Raw genomic sequence first — 15,727 nt, 5'->3', positions numbered from 1 at the left:
AACAACCTATAAGAAAAAAATCCGAAAAAAATAGAGGTATATGTATGTATTCATGATTGTATGAATCACTTTGCCGTCCATCTGAAAGTAACACAACATTGTAAATCAGCTATACTTCAATAAAAATTCTAAAAAAGGAAAGAAAAGTAAGTAGCCAATGAAGGAATTCACTAACTCATTGGGTCCACATAAGGAGCTGTGAGGTAGAGAGACAGAATTCTTTGATTTTGATAGTTGAGAACATAGAGACCCAAAAGGCTAAGAGACAGCTGCAGGTCAGCCAGTGGGTAAGCAGAGTGCAGGACTGGTTTCTCTTTCAAATCCATACTATAGGGCTTTGGTTCTCCTCCCACTGACTCTGTGGAAGGTTTTAACAATCACATTGATTATTGGTGTGGCTGGAGCTTAATTATAGACTTTACAAACAGGATGGACTGGTCTTCGGGTTCTGCAATTCGCTTTCCTCCCTGCACACAATTCATTTTGTATTGATGTAGAAAGTACAAGTGGGCAGCACACGTTATCTTCTCTCTCCTACTGTTAACCTCCTCCAGGCTTTCAGCAGCATTAGAACTAGCATTCGATTCGAGGTCCATGGTGATGGCGGCTGGGGGAGCAAGCAAGCAGGATTTAGAAATCATCAAGTTGGCTGTGCTCATAGCTAGTGGGAAGCTGCTGGGTAGTACAAGGAGCTCAGCCTGGTGCTCTGTGATGACCTGGGGGTGGGGTGGGGGGCCAAGGAGGGAGGCTCAAGAGGGAGGGGATGTAAGTACACTTTACTGCTGACTCATGTTGTTGTATGACAGAAACCAACACTGTAAAGTATTATCCTCCAACTTAAAAAAAAAAAAAAAAAAAAGACACATACACACACAAAAAAGATGGCCGCGCTTAGAAAAATAAGCAAGTCACTGAGTTTAAATAAAATGAACATTGTACTTTCATGACAAGGCAAGAGGAAGATTTTTGTGCTGGTTACTTAATTTGTCTGGCTCTAGGCAACTGGGAAATCCAATAATTAAAAAAAAAAAAAGTTTAGTTAACTGATGTTTAAAGGCTTCTTCCCCACCCTGAAATGTCCCGGGGTAATGAAGTGTATCTTAAGACTCTCTTAGAGTGTTATAATGCAGCAAGATATTAATCTTGAAAAGCATTTTATCCTACGATGGTCTACTGTAACACCTTGACTAGCATGTCATTTTTATTCCTCCCACCTGACAGGTTCTGGCTTTCCCCAGTGAAATAACTTGCTGGAGGGGTACAAATCAGCCATGACAGATACTGACACTTTACTCAGTCACTGACCCACTGTCTACTTTGTGAAGACTTGAAATACTGAGTGAACAATAAAAACGCAGAAGGAATGTGTTTGTTTTTTTTTCTTTTAATAAAGTTTCATCGTTTTTAAGTGTGAATGTCCTACAATTTGAAGCTGAGTTCTGGTATGTTTCATATTCCCAAAGAATTTGCAATGACACATTTCATGTTGAAAGGGCAGATTTAAAAGCAAAACTGCTTATGATCTGAATTTTTAATACCTCAAATCTTTGTGGATTATAACTCTGAATTTAAAACTTTTTTTTTTTAATCTGCACCATACCTTAGGGCATTGTGGTGAATGAACTGAGAGAGGCAGAATGCTCACCAGTTTCTGAAAATAGGAAATGTGAGCGTGTTCTCTCAGGTGGTACACTAAGGCTCTATGTCTATAGTAATGTTGGATCCTTCCTTAATCAAATAGGAATCCAAGAATATTTCTCATACCCTTCTTTATTGCCTGTCTCCCTCACCATCAATGAGTAATTACCAGGTATGGAGTAATGATTGCAAATCAGGCATAATGCTAAATATAATCTCATTTAACTCTTACAACCACCCTATGTAGTTGGTGGCATCACCATTGTGCAGATCAGGAAACTGAGTTTAAAAATAGGTTAAGCAACTTGCCCAAGGTCACACAGCAAACAGACATCAGAGACAGGCTTTGGATTTCTTCCCAAACCCTTGGCCTGTATCATTATACTACACAGATGCTTTTGCTGGGTATTCTGGGAGGTAAAACAAATACAGTCCCCAACATTCAGAGGCTATAACTGATAGACACGTGGAAAGGACAGAAGGGTTCAGCCTGTGGGACTCAGACCAACCATTTTTCAAAATAGCCTTTTGACATATTATTGGCAAACCTTCCTCCTTCTGGTCTGTTTTTAAGCCATGTAATTATAATACAGCAGGCATGTGGTTCAAGAGGCTGAGTATTTACCCAGCCATCCACTCCGGCCTTTGTTTCATTCCGATTTGCCAATCTGACCTTCTTTTCTGCCCGGCCACTGGTAACTTGCTGGAGCATCAGCCCATGAAAACAGCTGAAGCATGTCCTCCTTTTATATATCAGTGTTCACGTCCTTTTAAATTATGCACTCCCTTATTTGTGCCAACTGAGCCAGGACAGGGACTTGAAAAACTCCACCCGCCAACAAAACCCTTAAGTTGTCTGGACAGGGAAAAATAAAGATACAGAAGCAGAATCCCTTGTCAGGCTTAACAGAAGAAGCAAGGAGGAGGTGAACTATGGTAGAGAGTAGATACCTCCAAAAATAACCAAGAATGAGATGATCTGTTTATGGTCCCTTTCCAACTGAGTGGCATATCTTAAAAATGAAATAGGAAAACTCTAGAAGGAAGTGGCTTCTGATCCTTGTCTAGACTCTGAAATGAACAAGCAAACCTGATTATGATCAGTGTCAAACAATATTTACCAATTTCTATGAAACTGTGAATGTGAAGAAAGGCCTGTGAGTCATGAGCAACTGAGAGGAAATTAACAGCAATATTTACTGTGCAGATTCTGATTCACCATTATTTTGGAAGAAAGCCTGGTTGTTTTCAGTAGATCCATTTAGAGTCTGTGAGAATCTCAATTTTCTCAAGGCACATTAGCTAAGAAATTATTTGTGAGTCAATTTAAGTTATATTTTATATGCAAATTCAGAACAAGCAATTTTTAAGAAATGTTATTAACATAAAATTCAGGGAAGAAATAAATTACCAAAAAAAATAAAAAAGTCAACCGAGATGAGATCTGCCATAAGAAAACATGATAGGCAGTCATTTGATCCTACACAATAGATAAACTAGGGGCTAGTTTCAATAAGAAACTCATTATGCTCCAAACCCATCGTCCTAGCAGTGGAAACAAGCCACACGTCCATCATGAGAGAACTGGTTAAATAAAGTATGTATTTTGACACCATAGAGAACTAGGCAGCTTTAAAAACAGTGAAAAGAGATCAGTTTTATAAGTGGCTTGGAGAAATATGACATAGTACGAAATAGCATACAGGGACTTCTCGGCTGGTTCAGTGCCTAAGACTCCACACTCCCAAGGTTCGATCCTTGGTCAGGGAACTAGATCCCACATGCTGAACTTAAGAGTTCACATGCCAAGAGTGAAGATTCCATGTGCTGCAACTAAGCCCCAGCACAGTCAAATATATATATAAATAAAGAGTTTTTTTAAAAAAGAAAAGAAATAGTATACATAGTAAGGTTTCTTTCACGCTGTAAAAGCTCGTTATATACACTGACAAAGTCTGTATGAACCAGTATAGGTCTCTTGACAATGTTTATAAACAGGTGAAGGATGAAGACTGAAGGACTTCCTACCCCAATTGACATGCTTCTATAGTGGGTGCTTTTTTTGTTTGTTTGTTTCTTTTAAAATGATTATTTAAAATGTTTGCTAAAAACATTAAAATAAAATATATAACTGCACAGAAAAATGATTTTGAAAAATATTCAAAAAATGATATGCCTATCATTTCTTTATTAGAAATTTATCATTATTTATCATTATTAGAAACTTAATCTTAGAAACAAACTTTCAAATGTAATCCTTGTTGGAGAGTTGCCCAGTGGCCTAGCGATTAGGGTTCTGGGCTTTCACTGCTGCGACTAGGGTTCAATCCCTGGTCAGGGAACTGAGATCCCATAGCCCCTGACAAAACAAACAAACAAACAAAAACTCAAACCCAAAACATAACACAACCACTAATTACTTGTACTCCTCCTGAAAATTAAGTATTCCTTATTTCAATTGATCTGGGTCACTGGGCCAAAATTACAGAGATCAAGTTCTGTGTAATTACACACAGGTTTGCTTACTGTCAGTCACCAGGCAGATCTCTGTTGAATTCTGTCTTACTTTTATTGAGAATCCCCAATAGGAAGCCACAGTGCCCAGCCAGTCTGATCCAGGAGAGCTGAATGGGCATTCAAAGGGGACTGTGGTTTGCTCTGGCAGACACCCTTTCATGTTTTCTGTGCCAGTTTCACAACCATAAAATGAGGAGAAAAGGGTACCTTATTTATTGCCTAAACTCAGAGGAAGATTATAAGCACCAATTGAAGCTGAATGGACACTTAGAAGATGAAGAGCATGTGGTATTATGAACAGGGCCTGACTTTATGAAAAACATGGCTGTTTTTCTAGTACACATTAAAGCCAGAGACAGATGGAAGTGCTAAGAGCTATTTAAGGCTGTGATGTCGGGATGTGATGGCGCAGGCCGCTGGACCATGGTCTGTTATTATAGGCCATTGTTTCACAGCTGTGATTCCCAGACATGGCAGCAGAGGACAGGGAGGGTAGCAAAACCTACCAGCATGAATAAGTTATGTTCCTATAATACTGAGTAGGCCAGAGCAGCTAGATGGTTATCTACACAAACTCATCAATTCTTACATGGGCAATAAGAAGCATTGTACACTTATGCTTGGTCAAGAGGAACAATCTCACAATCAAATTGCCAAGAATGTAACTTATTAGCTCTGGAAAATCCAAACCAGATAGTGTACCTTTATTAAACAGCACATAATTCCTTTATCAAAAGTAGACATGTTAAATGTGGAAAATTGTGAAACAAAGATAAGCAAGGATAACAGCAATAGTAGAAAGATTACTTGTAACTATACCCCTGAGAGGTAACCAGCACTCAAATTTTTGGCTTACATCTTTACAGTTCATCCATTTGTTTATCCATTCAATGTAAAGATGTATATGTATGCATAAGTGTGTGGATTTTGTATATATTTTTATATATAGATAAAATTTATGAAACAAATGACATCATCATGTTCATACTAACTTAAAATAGAAATTAGATGTGTACACTTATAAACTATGTTGTGATCAACATCCTTGTAGTTAAATCTTTGTGTATAATTTTACTAATAAATGATCAGACATGGAATTGCTGTATAAATGATGCATGAATGAGTTATAAAAAGCATTTCACATTTAACTTGACTCTTCTGTACACCTAGGACTTGACTAATCAAAAATTCTTTACCCAAGATTGCTTGTTGCCTTAAAGTGATGTTTCTAGCTCTAGAACAGCTTAATGTTCCCATAAGTGTCTGAAATGATTCACACTTACTTTCCGAGGTTTCACCTTATCTTGCAAATCATACTGGCCAATTCCTTTATAGCTGATTCCAAGCCACCAAGGAAGTCCTTGTTTATCCTGAAAGATGGAAAAACATGAGAACCAAGACCTAATTGTTAAGTCTTCTAGAGATGAAGTAATATCTGCCAATTTCTTGCTTTAACAGGTATCAACAAGTCAAAATAATTTTGTCTTGGTAAACAAAACACTATTTAAAATCCTGACTTGTTATTAGAACACTTTCTTAGAATTCCTTCAAATAAGATCTATAAATCAAAACACACCAATACGATTAACACCATCAAAAAGAAAGACGTATTACTGTTAGGATTAAAAAATTAGAAAGAAGATATAAAATATAAGCAATTCAACCAGTAATTAATCCAGAGTACAAAGCCAGTTAGTCATTTTAAAAAAAAGAAGAAAAAGAAAAAAGCTCTTTGTTCTCTTGATTAGTAACTAGCTGTAAAGGTCAGGGAAGTTTCCAAAGAATTATCAAGATGAGAAAAGTGGTTCCAAATCCTTATGTTTATAAACTTAACAAGGAACATGGGAATACTAAAGCACTCTTCGGATGAGTTAAATGATTCAAAGACAAAATGCTTGAATAATGACTTTGAGGTATATATGGGGAGAGGAGGAGTTTTTTTTTTACTCATATATTTATCTTTTAGGTCTTGTCAAAGGGATGGGGGAGGCTGGTGGGCTGCCGTCTATGGGGTCGCACAGAGTCGGAGACGACTGAAGCGACTTAGCAGCAAAGAAAGGGTATACTGACAAAGGGAAAGAAAAAACTTGGGCTTAAATAATTACCTATATGCAAATAAATTAAGAATCAGTAGGAATTAAAATGGAATTGGTACATATTTTTAGTAAAAGGTGTCCTCATCATACAGGTATGTATGATCCAATTCCCCACCATTTGGAATTGCAAACACTGTCAGAACTTGGAAAGTCACTCAAGATTGACCAAATACAAAATTATACTTCTTTTAAACAAGACTCTTTTATTGACAATATGCTTTGTTCTCTATCATCTCAAAGTTTTTCTTAGTCAATTTATCCGTGTGTATGAAATCTAAAACTACTACTCAAATATAAAACATACCAACTGAAAATGGGTACTACAAATCTTGTAGAAACTTGAGGATTTTATGAAGCTGCTTAAATGATATGGGATGATTCTCCAATGATTCCCATACAAAGGTGCCATGAAATGTACATCTAGTAGTATTGGAAAGGTGCCCAATTGAAAAAGACATAAATAAGCAAAAGTAGGTAAATGTATAGGTTTATCAGAAGAGAATGATCTGAATATTTCAGGGCTAATAGAGGCTTTGGGAACATTTGAACATAGCTAGCATTTTACAAAAATAATGTGCTTTATAATTTGCTATGACAATGACAAGATACAATCAGGCCTTTATTTTTTTAAGAAATTCAATCCTATTCTAAAGGCTGAAATTTCTAGAGATAATTTACATAAATATGCATATTGATTTATGTGATTTTAGAAAGTTAGTGCTGTTCACTAATGCTCATATGATAACACAGTCATGATGAAAGCTTTGTCATATGAAACTATTTACCTTTACTGCATAATAATGGACTCCATAGGTTGGCAGAGCTTCTACTATTTTCATATACCTATGAAAAATGAATATATGTTATAACCTTTTATTAAATTAGTTAGAGGGCTCTTTTGGGAAAAGTGATCTAAAGAAATACCATTTGTATCTGCTTTACTCATTAAAACCACTTCTTTGACTAAAGGTAGAAATAGAATAAACCACTCTAGGGAGTAATACATTTTACCTTACTCAAATGTTAGAAGGTTGTTAACAAAAATTCAATTTCAAAAAGCTATAGGAAATATTATTTTCTGCATATTAAATTTTCTATGACTCAGAAATATACGTTACTACAAACACAAATTGCAAGTATTTTTTTTATCTAGCACTTAATGATGTAAGACATTATAATCAACTTTTGAGTCTTGCTCATAATAAGTAAAACATAGAGGTAATCTATATATTCATGGTGGTACATTTTAGAAATTAAGTCAAGCCTCTTAGAAATATATGCTTTAAAAGAGTGAGTTTTATTATTGTAAATAAGATTTTTAAATGTATGTACTCCCTCAAAAAAGCTAAAGTGATTATATACCGCTTGTTATTTTTAATTCAACAAGTATTTATTTTATTCTTTTAAGACTTTATGTTGTTGTTGTTTAGTTGCTCAGTTGTGTCTGACTCTTTTGTGACCCCATGGACTATAGCCCGCCAGGCTTCTCAGTCCATGGGATTTCCCAGGCAAGAATTGTGGTGTGGGTTGCTATTTCCTTCTCCAGGAGATTTTCCTGACCCAGGGATCAAACCTGCATCTCCTGCATTAGCAGGCAGATTCTTCACCACTGAGCCACCAGGGTAGCCCTTAAGAGTTTATGGAGTGGACTAAATTGTGTAAGATTTCCTTTCTGCCCACAAAAAACTGAGACTCCTGTATGATACAAGTGGGCTGTTTAAAAACATTTTGAAGATCAGTGGCTCTGAACCTTGTAATCAATAAACGTGATAATTCTTCAAAGTAAAAGGTCTGCATGTAAGTGAATATAAACAGTTAAGTGGATGTGCCAAGGCCAGGTAGCAATTACACTGCATAGCCAGGATTCCCACACAAAGTGAGTCGGATTCCACAGTCTACAGCCTTAACTACTGAGTTACAGTCTCTTACTTGGAGCCATAATGATAATGATCAAAGGAAATACGAAGATACTGCATTTAATCAAGAACAGTTCATAATATGCTCATTAACCTAACCTAAAATCATTCATCAGAGAAGGCAATGGCACCCCACTCCAGTACTCTTGCCTGGAAAATCCCATGGATGGAGGAGCCTGGAAGGCTGCAGTCCATGGGGTCACTAAGAGTCAGACATGACTGCGTGACTTCACTTTCACTTTGCACTTTCATGCATTGGAGAAGGAAATGGCAACCCACTCCAGTGTTCTTGCCTGGAGAATCCCAGGGACAAGGGAGCCTGGTGTGCTGCCGTCTATGGGGTCGCACAGAGTCGGACACGACTGAAGCGACTTAGCAGCAGCAGCAGCAGCAGCAGCAGCAGCAAAATCATTCATGGAAATTGCTATTGCTTTTTATTTTTCATTTCAAAAGATGGGCACAAATCAGGGATTCAGCTTTGGAACTGCTAACTTCTGATTTCTGCCTTGAAGATCACAGCAGGTGTACTGTGATTAAAAAGGAGATGAGTGCAAGAGCAGGGATGTGGGAGAAATCTATATCTGACGGGGGAATAGTGATCACCAAGTCCTTATTTCACTTCTCACATGATTTGTACTATATTCGGCAGATTTACAAAAACAAACAAAAAAAAACCTTCTATCATCATAAACGTTATTCCACAATATAGTAATAATGCTATATTAGTTTTTACAACTAAAAATTATAAATTTAGTTTTTATAATTTAAAAACTTCAATGTAGCTTGTGAACTGTTCTTAATAAATAACGGATACTCTGTAGGTCTAAAATGTAGAAGTCTATCATTACAGTCTTCTGTTTGTACCACGAAGAAAGAGATGATCCAACCTAGCACTGTGTGTTCCACCCAAAATAGAGTCGCCAACCAGGTGACCAAACATGGTCTCCAGACAGGTATTGTCTGCCTCACGTTGTACTAAAGTTTCTTAATATTACTTTGCAATATTAAAATTAGGATTTCATGTAAAGTAATTAGCCTCCAATTAAAATAAATAAAAAAGAAAAAAATTAGGATTTAAAAATTGTAAATTCCTTTTTTTCTTGAAAAACATTAGGTGATTTGGCAATATTATGCCTGAATGCTGAGGCTGAGTAGCCTTATCTCCAGCCAGGTCAAAAGCTCTCTAATTCACCACAGTCACCACAATCTCATTTTTGTTACCTGCCTGACATTGGTAGGCATCTGAATTGATGACACCAAAGTATAGAATAGCCCATGAAGTTTTGTAATTCATGGCAAGATACTTCTAGCCAGGTACTATGTGCACACAAACTGTACAACAGAAATCATTTCAGATGACTTTCTCGAACAGAAGACATTACAACTATATCTTCAGAAAGATACTTACTGAACAACAGCTTGACCCCGCGTCAGACCTTTGATTTTCAAATAATGTTCAATTACTCTGTCCTCACTGTAAAACAAGGAGATGAAAAGTAGAGCAATACACGACTGTATGAAGTACAGATTCCATTTCAAGATTTTCAGGGAGCCACTGAAAATAGTTGAGAAAGAAGGCCTAGACCAGCACGTTCAGGACAAGAAGACCAGCTTGTTCAGGAGATAGAAGCTGGCTGACTTTTGTTTTCGTAGGACATAGCTTCTTGGACCTCAGACGTTTGACTACTTTGTCTTGACTGTTTACAATTTTATATAACTTACTTATGTGCAAACTTTTAAAACCTTAAGTTATTAGAAAAGGAAAATAACATCAATTCATCAAACGAAAAACTAATATTTTCTCCCATAACTGATGGAATATAATAAATACAAAATAATATTATTAAATGCTAAAGATTCTTGCTGGGGAAATTAAAAGTTTTTAAAGAGATCAGCAGGGGTAAGATATTATAGACATTTTCCTTAAACTGCTAAGATTTAGAAAGAATTAAAAATGCTTCTAAGTGAGTGTTCAACCTAAAATCCTCTACTGTCACGACTTGTGCACATAATACCCTAGGAGAAGGTAATAATACCTTCATTATTGTCTTAGGAGAAAACTTTTTGACTAGAAAGGGGAAAAACGGGTGAACTCTGATCACTTTTGACACCCTTCAGTTATTTACCCTCCTTTCAGACTGGTAGCTTGTTAGTCACACCTCAAGTATAACTGAGAAGAATAAACGTTTTTATCTCTATATACCCAATAATCAACAGTAATCAGTCTTTGCTTTTTACTGTTAAGAAACTATCACTTAACAATGATTCATTTAAAAGGTTCCAGATTCAGGATGCAATGTAGCCTCAGCACTCACTCTCACTATTGACTTGGGAAATTTCCCAACTTTCATATTATAGCTCATTCATGGTGAATATTTATTTTGTAACCAGTTTTCTAGTGGAAAGGAAAACCATCTTCAGGATTCACAGCCTTAAACTGAGGAAAATATATTTAAAGGGAATGTAAGTAGTTTAAGGGGAGAAAATGCAATTCTCTAGGAAAAATGTTGCATGGGAGGTGGGTACTATGGATTCATTAAAACACAGACAAAGAAAACGGCTCAAAATAGACAATGACTCCTGGCTATAGATGAAACCTCTGATCATTCAGGTTGTTTCTGTTTATTACAAACACCTCTGTTCAAGGAAGTCTTTTATACCACTTGCATTACACTCCTCCAGATGAGGCCTGTGTTACACAGTGACTACACATATACTAAGCATGATTCACTTAACAGCACTCTACAAATCTTTTATGCACTTGAATGGAAAGGCAAATGGCTACTCTCCACATATGACTACAAGTCTTGGGATGACAGTCTCCAGAGAGCTTTAACAAGACCTTGTCACTAGAAGGATCAAGGTCTACTTCTTATTAGTCTGACACATATTATAGGCAATTTGAGACTTCCCTCACTTATATTTCTTGCAGTCTCCTGAGGAGCACGTAGTTCTCAATGGAGGCTATGGCAATGGGGTCATGGGCCATCTTGGCTCAGCTTACCAGTAAGCAAGGGAGGGATGCTCCTGCAGAGTTTTGGTTGGAAAAGCTGGAAGTGTCTTTAAATCTTTCCTGGCATTTTCATCACTAAAAAGAAAAGTAATACAGTATGTCAACTGCTGTTACCTAAATGATTATCCAAGCTGGTCATCAGGTGAAATTTGAAAAGTAACAATTATAGCACATTTGTTGTTGTTTAGTAGCTCAGTTGTGTCCAACTCTTGTGACATGTGACCCCATAGACTGTAACCCACCAGGCTCCTCTGTCCATGGATTTCCCAGGCAAGAATATTGGAGTGGAATGCCATTTCCTTCTCTAGGGGATCTTCCTGACCCAGGGACTGAACAAGTGTCTCCTGCACTGGTAGGCAGGTTCTTTACCACTCAGCCACCTGGGAAGCCCAATGATAGTACACTGGGCCGTGTCAAATGTTATTGGGAGCAGACTTAAGGCAATAGACTTTAACTAAAGACAGTGCCCAAATGGAGAACCAAGTCATCTGATGAGATTTTTGAGGCTTTTACAAAGACCAAAGAACATTAAAATAATGTTAAATTGCCATAATTTCATTTTCCTTACAAACTCACAGCTGTTTTCATTGTATATTCCCCATATGTATCTATTTTATTACAAAAGTATTACTATAATTGTGCATATTTCATATTCTATTTTTATATAGCATGTTTCAAATGTCATTATATACTTTCTTCATGTTCCTATAGCACCCTCATAATTATCTTTAGTGTCTACATAATATTCACTATGTAGGGACATTAGTTATCCTAAAAGCGTTCACACAGTATTACCACTTTTTCATAATAGATATTATTGCAATAAAAAGATGTGTGTAGACCTTTCTATTACTTCCCTACTGCTTTCTGGAATAAAATGAAGAAAGTTGGCCATCTGTGGAAACCACAGAAGATGACTTGAAAAATGTGCTTCTAATGAAACCTAAGTGAAAGTCACGCAGTTGTGTCTGACTCTTTTTGACTGTGTAGTCCATGGAATTCTCCAGGTCAGAATACTAGAGTGGGTAGCCTTTCCCTTCTCCAGGGGATCTTCCCAACCCAGGGATCAAACCCAGGTCTCCCGCATTGCAAGCGGATTCTTCACCAGCTGAGCCACAAGGGAAACCCAATGAAACCCAAGATGTCCCTCAAATTGTATCAGGTGAACTAAAATGTACCTTGTGAAACATCAGCTCATTTTAAAATGGCAAAATTCAGGGCACATAGGCAATATTTTATATAATAACCATCAATGGAATATCATCTTTAAAACCTGAATCATGTTATACACATGAAATGTATAATATTTCAAACAACAATATCTTGATCAAAAACAATGACTTTTGAGAACAAAACTAAAAACAACAACAACAAAAAAAGGCAAAATTGTGGCTGTCCAAAGAGATGGGTGTGGCCTTGTGGCCTTTAAGGAACTTAACACAAGGGAGAACAGGGAGCATGACTCAGTCATAGCTGGTCCTGTGCTGTATGATAGAAAACACTCTTAAATTGCTACAGGTATTTAAGAAAGCAGTTTCCGCTGAAACAGACATGACTCTCAAAAGAATCCACTGGAGCTTAGGATAAGTGCATTAAAGAGCAAAATCCTGACCACCCTGGCATTTCTCAAACAAAATACTGGTAACTCTTCCTCTTATTTTCCACTTCTTCATACCTTTGCCACTAGCTACGGCTTCCTGAAAGTGAAAAAGAAAGAAAGTGAAGTCACTCAGTCGTGTCCGACTCTTTGCGACCCCGTGGACGGTAGCCCACCAGGCTCTTCCGTCCATGGGATTCTCCAGGCAAGAATACTGGAGTGGGTTGCCATTTTCTTCTCCAGGGGATCTTCCCGACCCAGGGATCAAACCCAGGTCTTCCACATTGCAGGCAGACGCTTTAACCTCTGAGCCACCAGGGAAGCTTTCTAGGTGGTGCTAATGGTAAAGAACCTACTTGTCAATGCAGGAGATATAAGAGACACGGATTCGATCCCTGGGTTGGGAAGATCCCCTGAAGAAGGGCATGGCAACCCACTCCAGTATTCATAGGGTCACAAAGAGTTGGACATGACTGAAGTAACTTAGCACACACGCACCCTTTGTTGAGGTTATCAAGAGCTAGGCACCACGGAAAGCACTTGGAGGACACTGTTCACCTCATGAAAATCCCATCACAACTCTTCCCATGTGGCAGGTACTATTATTTACCCAGACTACTTTATAGGGGCTAGAGGGTTGGGGTGGGAAGAGGGCCTCCCAGGTGGCTCAGTGGTAAAGAATCTACCTGACAATGCAGGAGACATGGGTTTGCTCCCTGGATCGGGAAGATTCCCTGAAGAAGGAAATGGCAACCCACTCCAGTATTCTTGCCTGGGAAATCTTGTGGACAGAGGTGCCTGGTGGGCTACAGTCCACAGGGGTGGCAAAAGGGTCATATACAACTTAGTGACTAAACAACAACTTCACAGGTAAGAGTGTGAGGTTCAGCGAGGCTAAGCCTCTTGTTCAATGTCTCACGGCTATTAGGTGGAGGAGCCAGAAAGCTTCAAAGGCCAAGACCCACCAATAGAGTAATTACAGTATTCTATCACCGGATTCCCTGACAGATTCCCAGAGGAGTATCCTAGAGAGCCCACATAATACTCTCATCTCTGGCAAGGCAGAGCTCCCCCTTTGCCCTCACCCCTACTTACAAATGAAACCTCTGAATCAATTAGTTCAAAAGCCATCACTCAAGCATTTTCACATTTGTTTCCCTGAGGTTTGCCCCAGTGTGAATTGTGATGTTGGAAGAGATGAGCTTGCAAGTGGAGGATGAAACACTGAACTCAAGGTCCATCTCCTCCCAAAGCATTCATCCAGTCCTCCTAGACCTAATGTCACAGGTCAAACTGGGCAACCAAGCATGGTGTGCTGACTGGCTTTGTTTGGCCCAGGTTGCACTGTGCCGGATTAGAAACTGCTCTCTCCTGTCACCTGATGAGGTGTGGTGTGAGTGGTTCTCCTTCAGTGTCTACAGAAGGTTCATTTGCTGGTTTTATCAGTTTCTCCACCAGGCCACGGGCAATCAAGTGAACCCACTGAGCAACCTGTACATAAATTTACCATCTTTCAGTGAGAATAGACAGAGTATCACCTAACTGGGAGATAGTATGATCTGCACCTGTCAATGCTACACAACCAGGCTTGTGGCCCTCCGTAAAGGTGAAAGATCCGGCTTTACAAATCACTCCAGGAAATGAAAAGTCACTTGGCTCCCGTTCTTACATAAGGATAAATCTCTCCATTCATTTGAAATCTGAGCAGTATGACTTAACCACATTGACAATCTGGGGAAACTGGTTTGGGCTTCCTGAAAACGAAAATATACCACAGTCCAATTTAATCAAAGGAAAGGTCATCTGTCAACTCCCACAATGATATTTATTTTTCTTAATCATTTCTTTTATTCTGTCCTTCAAATCCCATTTCCTTTTCAAAGAGGCTGGCTTATGAATTTTTTTGTCAAGGGAAAATACATGTACATGTTCTGAAGTGACAGACTAAAGATAATACCTTTTGTTATTAATCATCACCACCATCCACATGTGTGTTATCTTCTGGGTTCATGTGAACTGTATGCTGAGTTTCAAGAACTCAACCTTGCATTTACTTATTTCTTTGGATTAGAGTTAATTTTGTGGTTATCAAGACCTCGCTAGAGTAGAAGAGAAGCTGCTATTTACCACAAATTCACTCATTCATTTAGCAAATACGTATTATGTGTATACTGCATCCAAGCATGTAGAAACGAGTGTCATAGGATGCAGTTGGATTTAAAAAAAAATTTGTATGTAATTCTTAAAATTAATTTTTACTAGAGTATAGTTGCTTTAAAATGTTGTTAGTTTCTTGTTGTATGGTAAAGTGGATCAGTCATACATATATATACACACTCTATTTTTATATTTCCTTTCAATTTATATCACCACAGAATATTGAATAGAATTCCCTGTGCTGTACAGTAGGTTCTCATTAGTCATTTATTTTATACATTGTAGTATATTTATGTCAGTTCCAATCTCCCAATCCATCCCACCCTCCCATCCCCCACCTTGGTAACTAAGTTTATCCTCTATTTCATGATACCGCTTTTAAGTTATGCAAATGTATTCAGCCAAAAAAGAGAAGAAAGGGGTAAGAAATAAGGGGGAAATTCTATCCATCATTCTATTCAAAAGCTGATTGTTGAGAAAAAGTGTGAAATGGAAGGTTTGAAGTTGTTTCCCTTTAAGATGATTTTAGTTTCTATGTCCGTAAAGCACCAGCCTCTCAACATATTGAGAATTTTCTAGTATAGTATTTAAGCATTTAATACATGCTCGCTAATCATAAGAAACTTCTGTATTTCTTAAGTGCTTAACTTAAGAAACAGCTATGTGTTTCAAATGGAGAAAAATACTACCTGATGAATTTTGGTCTTCGACAGGTCACCTTCCCAACACATTTTCAAAAGTAATTTAAACTATGCATGATTAGAACCTACCCCAGTTCTAAGATGTGATGTTA

At 37.8% G+C, this 15,727-nt stretch overlaps 1 protein-coding gene across 12 annotated transcripts in view; it reads right to left on the bottom strand.

Moving 5' to 3' along the window:
- The window catches only part of FRMD4B (FERM domain containing 4B), a 374,847-nt gene that overhangs the window by 42,866 nt on the left and 316,254 nt on the right, over window positions 1-15,727 (bottom strand). For all 12 annotated transcript variants that reach the window (XM_042235971.2, XM_042235970.2, XM_060402228.1 and 9 more), the window contains 4 exons: window positions 11,172-11,255; window positions 9,576-9,641; window positions 7,037-7,094; window positions 5,439-5,525 (listed from right to left, as the gene is read on the bottom strand). In XM_042235971.2, the coding sequence (XP_042091905.1) occupies window positions 5,439-5,525; window positions 7,037-7,094; window positions 9,576-9,641; window positions 11,172-11,255 (295 nt within the window). The remainder of the gene's footprint in view (window positions 1-5,438; window positions 5,526-7,036; window positions 7,095-9,575; window positions 9,642-11,171; window positions 11,256-15,727) is intronic.

The sequence above is a fragment of the Ovis aries genome, chromosome 19 (assembly GCF_016772045.2).
Source record: "Ovis aries strain OAR_USU_Benz2616 breed Rambouillet chromosome 19, ARS-UI_Ramb_v3.0, whole genome shotgun sequence".
Classification (NCBI taxonomy): Eukaryota; Metazoa; Chordata; class Mammalia; order Artiodactyla; family Bovidae; genus Ovis; species Ovis aries.
The sequence above is the reverse complement of the archived record's forward strand: the minus strand, read 5'-3'. Positions and strand labels throughout refer to the sequence as shown.